This window comes from Lolium perenne, chromosome 7, assembly GCF_019359855.2.
Source record: "Lolium perenne isolate Kyuss_39 chromosome 7, Kyuss_2.0, whole genome shotgun sequence".
NCBI lineage: Eukaryota > Viridiplantae > Streptophyta > Magnoliopsida > Poales > Poaceae > Lolium > Lolium perenne.
In genome coordinates, this window is record NC_067250.2 from 326,005,797 (window position 1) to 326,018,714 (window position 12,918).

The 12,918-nt window shown below is 42.8% G+C and overlaps 1 protein-coding gene across 1 annotated transcript; it reads left to right on the forward strand.

Moving 5' to 3' along the window:
• Positions 1-870: 870 nt before the first annotated feature.
• On the forward strand, positions 871-12,333 carry LOC127319221 (serine/threonine-protein kinase ATR). The gene is given in 16 exon segments (XM_071823144.1): positions 871-1,137; positions 1,215-1,359; positions 1,579-1,686; positions 1,764-2,112; positions 2,199-2,323; positions 3,218-3,362; positions 3,430-3,996; positions 4,086-4,161; positions 4,629-4,965; positions 5,189-6,442; positions 6,539-9,845; positions 9,925-10,491; positions 10,822-11,448; positions 11,565-11,759; positions 11,875-11,930; positions 11,932-12,333. Coding segments are annotated over 16 exon segments (8,124 nt in total). The 5' UTR covers positions 871-980; the 3' UTR covers positions 12,041-12,333.
• The last annotated feature ends 585 nt before the right edge of the window (positions 12,334-12,918 follow it).

The following is a 12,918-nucleotide window of genomic DNA, read 5'->3' on the forward strand; positions in this document are numbered from 1 at the left end:
TTCTAAATTGTTGGGCCTATTTGTGCACCAATTTTAAAGAAGTAAATGAATGGATTAAAAATAAAATGTGTTTTCTGTATATTTTTTCTGAATTTTATATGAAATGATAGATGGGATCTTAACATCCTAACTCTTGAAGTTGAGGTGTATTATGACCTTTGTTGGTATGGTCAATTATTACAGTATATTATATTTTATTTATTCAACCTATTGTTATGCCATATGTTTAAAGCGATTAGTTGGAACCTGGGTTCAGCGGAACTCGATTGAACTTAGTCCGATACTAAGTTACATAGTTACCGATTACTAAGTTTCAAAAAAAAATCGGGAGGGGAGAGTTCCCTTTAGACTATTCATCTGAAACTTGTGATTTTTATCTAAGCTACATACTTTCGAATTTGAGGGGAAAATAGCAGGCACATCTACATGTAAAAAAAATATTTGAAATGTTTTGAGATCTAAAAATACGGATTTTCGGACCCTACAATATTTCAGGTTTCATTGAACCCCATATCCCACACGATATTTACGCCATATGTTACATTTAAGTGGAAAGATCAACCTAAATGGTTAGTTGCAAGCAATGCTCAAATCTTTTAGGAAATAAAGGTTATTAGATCAACCTAAATGGTTAGTATCAAGCCGTGCTCCCGCATCCCCACCTTGGTTCGCCGTACGACATGTGGCAAGCAGAGAGACCACAGTGTCATCTGTCGCCTACGGAGCGAGTTGCTTCCCTTCGCGAAGTTCGGTATCTTTTTAGAATTCGCCGAATATATTGGAAGGTTGTCCGTTGCTAGTCTTTGTATTGGGCCACTTGTTTTAAACCAATATTAGGAGCCCACAAACGACGGAAACTCTCCGAAGAAAAAGAAAAAAAAAAGGAAAAAAAAGAAAGGCCGGAGCGCCGCCGCCGCCGGCGAACCCTCTCCTCCCCCGCCGCCCCGGCCGTTCCGGCGGCGGAAACCACCGCCCACGCCATGTCGAACTTCTCGAGCCACATCAAGGAGCTCCGAGAGCTCATCGCGGGCTCCTCCTCCTCCGCCGCCGCCGGCCCGGCCTCCGCGCACTTCGAGGCCAAGCTCCGCGAGGTGCTCCCCAGCCTCCTCCGCGACCACGTCCTCCCCTCCCCCACCGGTCCGTCTCCCTCCCCGTCCCATTCCCGTCGCTCCGATGACGGGCCGACTGACATTCTCCGTGGTCGGCCGATGCAGCGAACGAGAGGGAGACCACTGCGGTGCTGAAGCTGCTCACCTACACGGCGCGCCGGTTCCCCGGGGTCTTCTTCAACGGCCGCCCCGCCGAGGTCGTCCGCGTCATCGGCCGCATCCTCCCCTTCTTCGCGGACCTCGACTACCAGTAAGCACTTCCTCTCCCCCTTTCCCCTATAAACCCTAGCCCAATAGCTCCCGACATTGGAAATTACAAGGATTTTAGGATTTAGTTTGCTTAGTTTATTTGTCCTAATGGTGCTAGTTTTCAGGGCATTCGTGTAAATCACGAGCATACATATCACTTGTGTCACATGCTACATGTCGTTAAGTCGTTTACATATGCATGGTTTCTTCACTGTTGCAGGTCGATTATATTCGACACGGTTTGGTCTCTTCTCTCGCTTCTCCGCACGGGTGACAGAGAAGCATACAGGCAGTTCTTCTTGGATTTGATGATTGCAGTTGAAGGCCTGTGTTTCTGTTCCCTTAATTAGTTACAACTGTCAATGTAATAAATTGTACGATTTCAGCTTGTTAGGTTATGCAGAGAGGATTGAAATTGAATTTCTTGTCAATTGTAACAGATCTAGAATACGTAGCATCAAATAACACCGAGAGTGGATGTCTTGTTAAGTGCCTATGTGGATCCTTCTCAGATATTTTGGACTCCCCTGCGATTTTTAGTGAGCTCCCAGACAGGTTCCAGCCTAGAAATGGGCCTGGCGTGCTGGTTGACCTGTCAGGTGGCATGAGGTGGTGTCCATTTGCCACTTCGCTGATGAGACTCATCAACAAATGCCTTACAGATGGTACCCTGCATGTTGAAGGGCTTGTTACCATGCCATTTGTTTCCGCTGCTTGGTCTATTCTCTGCTATGGGGATGAATCCCTGCACAAGGTTGGTAGTTAGCCTTGAGCCTTCGTATATTTTCAGTTAAGACTTATGTAACTTTGACACACTGATTAATCAGTTTGGCTTGACAGGTTTGTTTTGATTTTGTGCGGATCGTTGCAACGGTGACGACTGTTGAGATTCTTCCTATGGAAACTATCATTCGCTCAATCACTTGGATTCTAAGCCAAGATATTAATGAGCTTTCTAGTGTCCGGTATGCTCTTGTCTTGATTATTGTACTCCATTCAGTGATGTTATTTGGAGCAGTTAAAAGTTACATGGTGCTGAATATAATTCCTGACATTGGTTTTACTGTGTGAAAGGAATTTATGAGATAGTAATAGTTAGATGCTTTACTAGATCACTTTGTTCTGCCGGTCTTGGGCATTTTTTTTGGTTTAGCATATTTACCAGCTGATATTTATCTTTTGAAATGCTTATAATACCTTAGTTCGAACTGTATTTTCTTTATATTTCTTCCAATGAGATAAGAAGAACCAGTATGCAGGCATCCTAGGTTGTATTAGCTTATTATAATCCATTTTTATTCTATTTGTACTTCTTCTATGTTTACCTAATTATAATCCATTTTTATTCTGTCACAGGTGAATATTTGATTTCATGAATCAGTCTCTAAATAGTTCAGTAGTAATGTAGACAATGAATTTGTCACCTGGAAGAAACATAGAACGCAAATCTGTAATGCTGGATTATATTTGCACTTTTTTGGTCAAGAATTATGTACCCTTTTCCCTTCACTTTGTTACAAAAATACTGATCTGTTTGCCTTCTCTGGATATGCTTCATACACAATAGCCTTTTTTTTGTGTCAAACTACATTGTACATGATAAAACTGATAATGGTAGTCGTCGAATTGATCAACTATAGGCTTTCCAAAACTTTTGTTAGTCATAACGGGGGTATTCTTGAAAAGAGTCACAATTGAGGACCTTAAGATAAGAGCATACAATGCAACAAGCATTGTACTGGTTCCCTGTGCCTAATGTTAAAAGCCTCACTTTGATGTAGATTTTATTTTGTTCTGGATATTATTGGAATGTGCACAAACATTGTCAAGTAGCATTACAGTTTATTTCGTTTCTGCAGTGATGCAGATTATGACTTTTCAATGGGTGCCTGTCTTCATGCTCTGCATTCTTCGTGTCCTGGTTATATTGTTGAATCCACGGCTGCTGATATTGTCAATGTTTTTGCAAGAGCAGTACAGACCAGCAGAAGCTCAGAGCTTCAGGTTAACAACTATATCTCCCTGGTTTTTGTGGGTTCTTCCATGTACTAATGCTAGCTACCTTTTGCAGGCTGCGATGTGTAATGCATACAAGAGAATAGTAGAATTCTGCCCGCCACAAGTATGGAACCCAGAGATCCTTCTGAAGTTGCTGTACTTGCCCAAGCCTTATAGCAAACTGACTGAATGCATTTGGCTGGTTGTTGACAAATTCGGTCAGAGTTCTATATCTGTGGATGACAGAGGTGATCGAGGCAGCTTTCAGGAGAAATCTGAAATATCTGGCCTGCCAAAAGCGGGCCAGAAAAGAATAGCTCAGAACCAGGAAAATATTTGTTACAAACGTCGAAAGGTTTCAGAATCACAATCGTCTGCTGATTCATCTATGACTAAATTATCTTCTGCTGGCATAAGACATAAACTAGCAAAAGATTATGCCTATGATCTTCAACTGTCACTAAGCTCATGCATCAAGTTCTTATCACCTGACAATCATAATGCTTATCCATTGGAGCCTGAGATTGCCATACAAGTGCTTAGTCTTCTCTGTCTTTCGCTCTGCGTAAATCCAAAGACAAGTCTGTTTATTAGAATTTCTAAGCAAGTTCTATCCTGGATCCCTTGGATCTGCAAGCAGGTAGGCAGAAATCATGAAGCTGCACGTAATTGATTTTAGCTTGTCATCGTTTGTTAACTTGACTTGCTAACCATTATTGAATGATGCAGCCAACCGAGAAATGTTTGTTTTCCTTTGACGTATTACTATATTTCAAAGCTCTTCAGACTGTAATGCTTCTCCGATGTAAGGTTTTCCTCCTTTTGCATTTTTGACATGCCATGTTGCAACTCATGTGAAGTATATATGAGATCTTAGGTTGCTTTAGTTATAACAAATGCATTACTTCTTAATATCCCTTTTGAGGTTTGCTTGTGTAGCATAGGCTTATTCAATACAACTTCTTGGAATGACTTGGACACTATATAAGGTAGCTCACTAAATAATTTTGATGGGCTGTTTCTGTAAGCCCAGCTTATAGACCCTGCATGCTTACATCCCCAACAATCCATCCTTCCCTGAATCAAATCATCGAGAACATAGAGCAGCACTTGAACCTATCAGAATCAGAAGGTTATAAATATGAATAAGGGATCTACTGATGCCATTGTCCTAGGATAATCTTATAAGCCTCGTAGCTTTGATCTTTGGCCAGACCTAACATTCATGGATACATGATGATGTATTCACTTCATGTCTGAATGTCTATGTAGCCTCTCATCCTGGAGACACTGGACTATTTGAAGATGAAGCTCGGTTGATTGGTGACAGTGGTGAAGACTATGTTGATCTTGTTAATTTGCTGAAACGGATGTGGTCTGACGGTCATGCTTTCACTCAAGCATGTTTGGACTGGAAGTTAAAATGCCTTATGGTACAAGTTATTGCCAAGATTGGCGATAAACTGAATACTGAATGTTACCTTGAAGTCCTTGAACTGGCTACCCATAGTGAATCTGCGGAGGTTCAAAATGAGGCTCTTATGTCACTACCCATTATTGTAATGTACACTGGTCCTAGGATGCTGGGAGTGATGTTCAAGAAACTTGAGTAAGTAAATATGCTTCCTTTTCCCTGATTTCAGACTATGCATTTTAGAAACAAAACATGTTCTGGTTGGGTTATGGACTTATGGTTACCAAATATTATTGAAGGCATTCCCTTGGTCGAGGAATGTTAATTTATCTGCATTTGCTTCTAACAAAACTGCACTTAATTTGTTTTCCTAGTTCTGCAAGATCTGATAGCCTCGAGTTGGCTTGTGTTTCTTCAGGTTGTTTGGTGATTTAGGATCTGAGCAAGTGTGGAAATGTATTGCCTTTTCACTTGGCCTCCTCTCTTGTTTAAATGGAACCACTAATGTTACTGACAAAGCAGGGAGCAGTTGCAAGCTGTTCGTGGACAAGAAGGCAAAGCAACCAGTCTCAACGTTAGATCTTCTCTTAAAAGGTTTCTGTTGCCCTCAGTGTGATATCAATACTGTCAATACTAAAGAGCAAATTTCTGTTGTGGACATGGCAGTAATGCAAGCTGAAAATGTTGGCTTGAAAAGTAACATGTTGAAGGCCCACATACTTTTCTTCAAGTTCCTATATGCACAGACTTCCAAAGAATGTATCATTTCTATGGTTGAAGTTTTGCCACGAGTATTGCGACATTCTAGCAGAGAGGTTCTCCTTGAGATGAAAATTAAGTGGCTAAAATGTATTGATTTTCTACTGCTTAATGGAATGAAAGATGTCAGAGATGCATTTTCTCTTGTAGTATGCTGCTTCTTGGAAAGTAGAGTTATGGACATTCTGTTCTCAGATGAAGTGGAAATGAAGGGGGGGACCAAAGAAGTCAACTTCATGGACAAAATAAAGCATGCTTTCGCACAAGCTGGAGATTCTCACGTTCTACTGACTCTTTTGGAATCAACTGCTACAGTTATGCAAGCTAGTGATACTCAAGGAGAAGTGTTTTTCTGCTCATTTGTATTGCTTATTGCTCAGCTCGATAACCCCGATCCCATTGTAAGGAAGACCGCATCGAGATTACTTCGCAGATGCTGTGCTTACTGTTTCAAAGGAGGAATAGAACTTTTCCTCTCGAAGAACTTCCGTGTTAGAGATAATTTATATGATTATCTGTCATCTAGACTTGTGAGTCATCCTGCAGTGATCAGTGAATTTGCTGAGGCTGTTTTTGGGATTAAGACTGAAGAGCTGATTAGGAGAATGGTTCCATCAGTCATACCAAAGCTTATTGTGTCTCACCCAAAGAGCGACCAAGCAGTTATTACTCTGCATGAACTGGCAAACCATCTAAACACTGAACTAGTACCATTGATTGTTAATTCACTACCTAAAGTGCTCTCCTTCGCTCTATTTTATGAAGATGGGAAGCATTTGCCATCTGTTCTACAGTTTTATCACACTGAAACTGGAACTGATAGCAAAGAGATATTTGCAGCTGCTTTGCCAACACTGCTTGATGAGATCATATGTTTTCCTGGAGAATCTGATCACACTGAGACAGATAGAAGGTAACTTCTCTTTTCATCATAGACACAGCTGTCCACATACTTCTCTCACAATTAGGCATAATGTTGAACGAGTTGTAATGTAGTTTTGGTTTTCAGGACAACAAAAATCTCCCCAACAATACAGAATATTGCAAGAATTTTGACAGGCAATGACACCCTTCCTGAGTTCTTGAAGAATGATTTTGTCAGACTTCTCAATAGCATTGACAAGAAGATGCTTCATTCTGATGACACAAAAATTCAAAAACAAGCTCTCCAGCGTATACGGAAGTTAGTTGAGATGATGGGCCCTTATTTGAGTACACATGCACCAAAGATTATGGTTCTGTTGATTTTTGCCACTGATAAGGAAGCTCTTCAAATGGATGGTCTTGATGTGCTACATTTTTTTATAAAGCAATTGGCTGAGGTATCACCGACGAGTATCAAGTATGTTATGTCCCAAGTTGTAGCTGCTTTCATTCCATCTCTGGAAAGGTGCAAAGAACGTGCTTCTGTGCACCTGAGCAAAACTGTTGAAATTCTGGAAGAACTTATTGTGAAAAACAACAAGTTGCTTAAACAGCACATACGTGAATTGCCGTTGTTGCCTAGCTTACCATCTTTGTCGGAGGTAAACAAAGTAATACAGGAAGCCAGAGGATCAATGACTTTGCAAGATCATCTAAAGGATGCTGTTGATGGTCTTAATCATGAGAGCTTGAATGTAAGGTACATGGTAGCATGTGAGTTGAGTAAATTATTCAAGGCCAAACGGGAGGATATTACCGCCCTTATAATTGGTGAAGATATTTCTGATTTGGATGTAATTAGCGCTTTGATTACGGCTTTACTTAAAGGATGTGCTGAGGAATCAAGGACAATTGTTGGCCAGAGATTGAAATTAGTTTGTGCTGATTGTCTTGGTGCACTGGGTGCAGTTGATCCTGCTAAGTTCAAGGTGATTTCGTGTGAGCGCTTTAAGATTGAATGTTCAGATGATGATCTTATATTTGAGTTGATCCACAAGCATCTTGCAAGGGCATTCAGAGCTGCTTCTGACACTACAGTACAAGATTCTGCTGCCTTGGCTATTCAAGAGCTACTGAAATTGGCTGGCTGTCAATCTTTACCCAACGAAGATAATGGGAAGGATTCAAGTAGTTGTGAAATGAGCAAAAGGGGCCAGAAGTTGTGGGGACGTTTTTCTAGTTATGTTAAGGAAATAATTGCACCGTGCTTGACATCAAGATTTCATCTTCCTAATGTGAGTGATGCTGCTCTACTCGGCCCAATATACCGTCCAACAATGTCTTTTAGAAGATGGATATATTATTGGATTAGAAAGTTGACATCACACGCAACTGGATCGCGTTATGGTATTTTCAGTGCATGTCGGGGAATTGTTCGGCATGACATGCCAACTGCACTCTATCTTCTACCGTACTTGGTTTTAAATGCTGTTTGCTATGGAACCCCAGAGGCTCGGCAAAGTATCACCGATGAAATTTTGTCTGTTCTCAATGCAGCTGCTTCAGAAAGTAGTGGGGCTACTGTTCATGGTATTACTGGGGGACAGAGTGAGGTTTGTGTTCAGGCGATCTTCACTTTACTTGATAATCTTGGGCAATGGGTTGATGACCTCAAACAGGAAATCGCTCTATCCCAGTCTAGTCATGCCATGGCTGGGAAGCATGCAGGTAAACTGAAAAATGATGGCCAAGATCAATTGCTGGTGCAGTGTAGCAATGTTGCGGAGCTGCTGGCTGCTATACCTAAAGTTACTCTAGCTAAGACATCTTTTAGATGTCAAGCTCATGCTCGTGCTCTAGCATATTTTGAATCTCATGTCCGAGAGATGTCTGGTTCCTCTAATCCAGCTGCAGAGTATAGTGGCACTTTTTCAGATGATGACATCTCTTTTCTCATGGAAATATATGGAGGACTGGATGAGCCCGATGGTCTATTAGGTTTAGCTAATCTGAGGAAATCATCAAGCCTACAAGATCAACTAATCATCAATGAGAAAACTGGAAACTGGGCTGAAGTGCTAACACTATGTGAACATGCTTTGCAAATGGAACCTGATTCTGTCCAGAGACATTGTGATGTTCTCAACTGTTCGCTCAACATGTGCCACCTTCAAGCCATGATTGCACATGTGGATGGTTTGGTGTGCAGAATACCTCAGTATAAGAAAACTTGGTGCATGCAAGGAGTGCAAGCAGCTTGGAGATTAGGGAGATGGGATCTCATGGATGAGTACCTACCTGAGGCAGACAAAGGTCTTGTGTGCAGCAGTTCTGAGAACAGTGCTTCGTTTGACATAGGTCTTGCTAAGATATTCAAGGCAATGATGAACAAAGACCAGTTTATGGTTGCTGAAAAGATTGCCCAGTCCAAGCAAGCATTGCTTGTTCCATTGGCTGCAGCAGGCATGGACTCGTACATGCGTGCATATCCCTACATTGTAAAGCTCCACATGCTGTGCGAGTTGGAAGACTTCAACTCGCTGCTGGGAGACGAGTCATTTCTCGATAAATCGTTCACTGCAGATGATCCAAAATTTCTGAAATTAACAACGGACTGGGATAACCGTCTTAGATGTACACAATCATCTCTGTGGGCAAGGGAGCCTTTGCTTGCTTTCCGGCGGATGGTTTATAATCTGAGTCATATGAATTCTCAAGTTGGGAACTGCTGGCTTCAGTACGCTAAGCTCTGCCGTTCGGCTGGTCACTATGAAACAGCCCACCGTGCAATACTGGAAGCAGACGCATCGGGTGCTCCCAACGTTCACATGGAGAAGGCAAAGCACCTCTGGAATATACGGAAATCTGATAGTGCTATAGCTGAACTTCAGCAAACACTTCTGAACATGCCTGCGGAGGTTTTGGGAAATGTTGTCCTTTCCTCCCTTTGCAGCCTTTCTCTCGCATTGCCAAATGCACCTTTCTCTGCAACACAAGCATCAAAAGAGAACCCAGATGTGTCCAAAACCCTTCTTCTTTATACTAGATGGATCCACAATACAGGGCAAAAACAGAGCGAGGAAATCAGATGTCTCTACAATAGAGTAGCAGAATTGCGGCCAAAATGGGAAAAAGGTTTCTTTTGCATGGCAAAGTTTTTAGATGATTTACTTGTTGATGCTAGGAAACGCCAGGAAGATAAGAAATTCACAGGTGGAGTTGGATCTGTCACTCCTAGCTCTGCTGGCCCTTTAAGTACCCAAGCTCAAGAGAAGCCTTGGTGGGAATTGCTTCCAACAGTCTCACTATGTTATGCAAAAGGACTTCACAAAGGACACAAGAATCTTTTTCAAGCACTACCACGGTTGCTTACTCTTTATTTCGAATTTGGAAACATATACATCAGAGATGACAATTCCTCCAATGGAGGAATGGTAACCGTTCATAATAGGGTAAATTTTGTTTCACATGTATTTTTTCCCCATTATTTTGAATTTTTTTAAGAGATCTGATCATCCCATCTAACTGCAGATGTTAAGCATCATTCGCGGGTCCTCGAAGGATCTACCAACTTATCAGTGGCTGACTGTGCTGTCTCAATTGATATCCCGCATTTGTCATCAGAATGGTGATGTTGTCAAAACTGTCAGATACATTATCACGTGTGTGTTACAGGCATACCCTCAGCAAGCACTTTGGATGATGGCTGCGGTGTCCAAGTCAACAGTTTCTGCAAGACGAGAAGCAGCTACACATATATTAAACTCAGCAAAGAAGGGCTGTCGGAAGGGAGGCAATGTTGCACTGTTTAATCAGTTTCCTTCTCTAATAGAACATCTGATTAAGCTGTGCTTTCATCCAGGGCAGGCCAAGGCTAAGGCAATAAATATCTCAACTGAGTTCAGTTCCTTGAAAAGAATGATGCCACTAGGAATTATCTTACCTGTCCAGCAGTCTCTAACTGTGACTCTGCCATCGTACGATTCAAATATGTCAGGTCAATCTGCTTTTCACCCGTTTTCGGTATCTGAGCATCCTACTATAGCTGGAATAGCGGATGAGGCAGAGATCCTTTCTTCTCTTCAGAAACCGAAGAAGGTGTGCACATCCATATATATTTAATACTGCCTTGATAATTACACATGTTTGAGGAGCAGCAACTGTCTATACAGAGTGAAGTTTGTGTAGGAAAGTAGTCCTAGATTCCTTTGTGGATGGTGGACATCATGGGATTGTGGGTGCAAGTCGTTGTTTGAATATTGTGTGGGCGAATGGGAGCTATCCAGGGTCCAGATCGCTTCTTTGCACTCATTTAATCACAGTTTTGCCCGTTTATGATTTGTTTTCATTTTGAAGGGTCAAAACTAGCTAGTCATACTTCACTAGGTTTTAATGGTAACTGACAAGCATGATCGTATTGGATGCCAGGTCGTGTTCCTTGGAAGTGATGGAGTCGCTCGCCCCTTTTTATGCAAACCGAAGGATGATCTTAGGAAGGATTCACGTATGATGGAGTTCAATGCCGTGATCAACCGTCTCCTCTCCAAAGTTCCTGAGAGCCGCAGGAGAAAGCTTTATATCAGAACCTTTGCAGTGGTTCCACTTACAGAAGATTGTGGACTAGTAGAATGGGTGCCCAACACGCGTGGTCTTCGGCATATTCTTCAGGACATATACATAACTTGCGGGAAGTACGATAGGATGAAAACAACCTCGCAAATCAAGAGGCTATATGATGAATGCCATGCTAGCAAAATGGCTGAAGACGTGATGCTGAAAACAAAAATTCTTCCACTGTTCCCCCCAGTTTTCCACAAGTGGTTCTTGATGACATTCTCTGAACCAGCTGCATGGTTTCGTGCCAGATTAGCATATGCACATACTGCTGCAGTCTGGTCGATGGTTGGGCACATTGTTGGGCTTGGTGACAGGCACGGTGAAAACATCCTTATTGATGCGACAACCGGGGACTGTGTGCATGTCGATTTCAGCTGCCTGTTTGATAAGGGTTTGCAGCTTGAGAAGCCAGAGGTGGTGCCATTTAGGCTTACGCAGGTAAGCAATAAAACCTTGTCTTGCCGTTTCTTTCTAGCAGCAGCTTATCCAACACACTGAATCTGATTTTTGTTACAAGTATTATTTACATGGGCATGCTAACTTTGCAATTCCAGAACATGATCGACGGCTTGGGCATCACCGGATACGAAGGCGTCTTTCTGAAGGTCTGCGAAATCACTCTGTCGGTTCTCAGGGGTCACAAGGAGGCGCTCATGACCGTCCTCGAGACCTTCATCCATGACCCGCTGGTAGAGTGGACCAAAACCAGCAAATCCAGCGGAGGCGAGGTCCGCAACCCACAGGCACAGGTATTACCGACATCGCACATTCGCACCGATGCCACTGCTATATGTACATACTTGTGCACTGGTAAACAAACCATGTCGCTCTTCTGACCCTGCCTCTCGCTTCGAATGATTGCAGAGGGCCATCGCGAACATCACGGCTAGGCTCCAGGGAGTCGTGGTGGGCGTCAATGCCGCCCTCGCTGCCGCTCTCCGTGGAAGGCCAGGCGCGCCGCCTGATCGCCGAGGCGGTCTCCCACAAAAACCTTGGCAAGATGTACATCTGGTGGATGCCCTGGTTCTAACACTCTAACGGGTCCTCACCCCTCACCCCTGCACACGCTGCTAATGTATGTATTCTCCCTGACCTTGGATGAAATGGAGGTAGATAGGTTTAAAAGGCAGCTAGCAGCATTTTGTCACTGGCCCTTTAGCTGCCTTTGCTCCTGTTACTACCTGCCACTGTTAGTGTTAGGCTGTTAGCTACTGGACATACTCCTCCTTGCGAGACATTTTGGGGTCTTAATATTGGCAAAAAAGTTTCACCATTGTCATGGGGTATTTGGAGCGATTATTTCGGGTTTGGTGACATTTGACAGGTAACACGTGCATGTATTTCTCTGCTGGGGTCATGGCCTGTTGATGGGCACTACCAATGCAGCCATGCCACCAACTGAAGAGATCCAAAGCGGTCGTCATGGCGTCAAACTGCCAGCCGCATCTCTGGCTGCGGAATATCATGGGCAAAGCCCCATCCACGACCATGATCCATCCCGTTGCATTCTCTTCTTATTTCTGAAATAAGTACCTTTTATTAATATTGGGAACCTGGCATTGTTATCCTTTTATTTATGTTCTGATGAAAGGGTTGCTGCTCTTGATCTTGGCCTGGAACAAGAGTACAAACTCTGGAGTTTAGATTGGCCGACTTTCTGCATGAGTCCGAAGAGAAGTGCCAAAGAGAGCTTTTCTGTTAAAAAAAAGGTTGCAGTTGATGGCACTCTGCAAAAAGTGCCTCCTCTAGGGCATTTAGAAAACTATCCATGATAGCTGACCGCCGCTAGGGCATTACAGAATTCAGATCATTGTTTAGGGCACTAGAAATTGAGAGTGGCATTAGTAGCTGAAGAAGAGCCAAATGAAACTTATTTTTTGACCGACTTCCTGCACGAACATGGAGAGC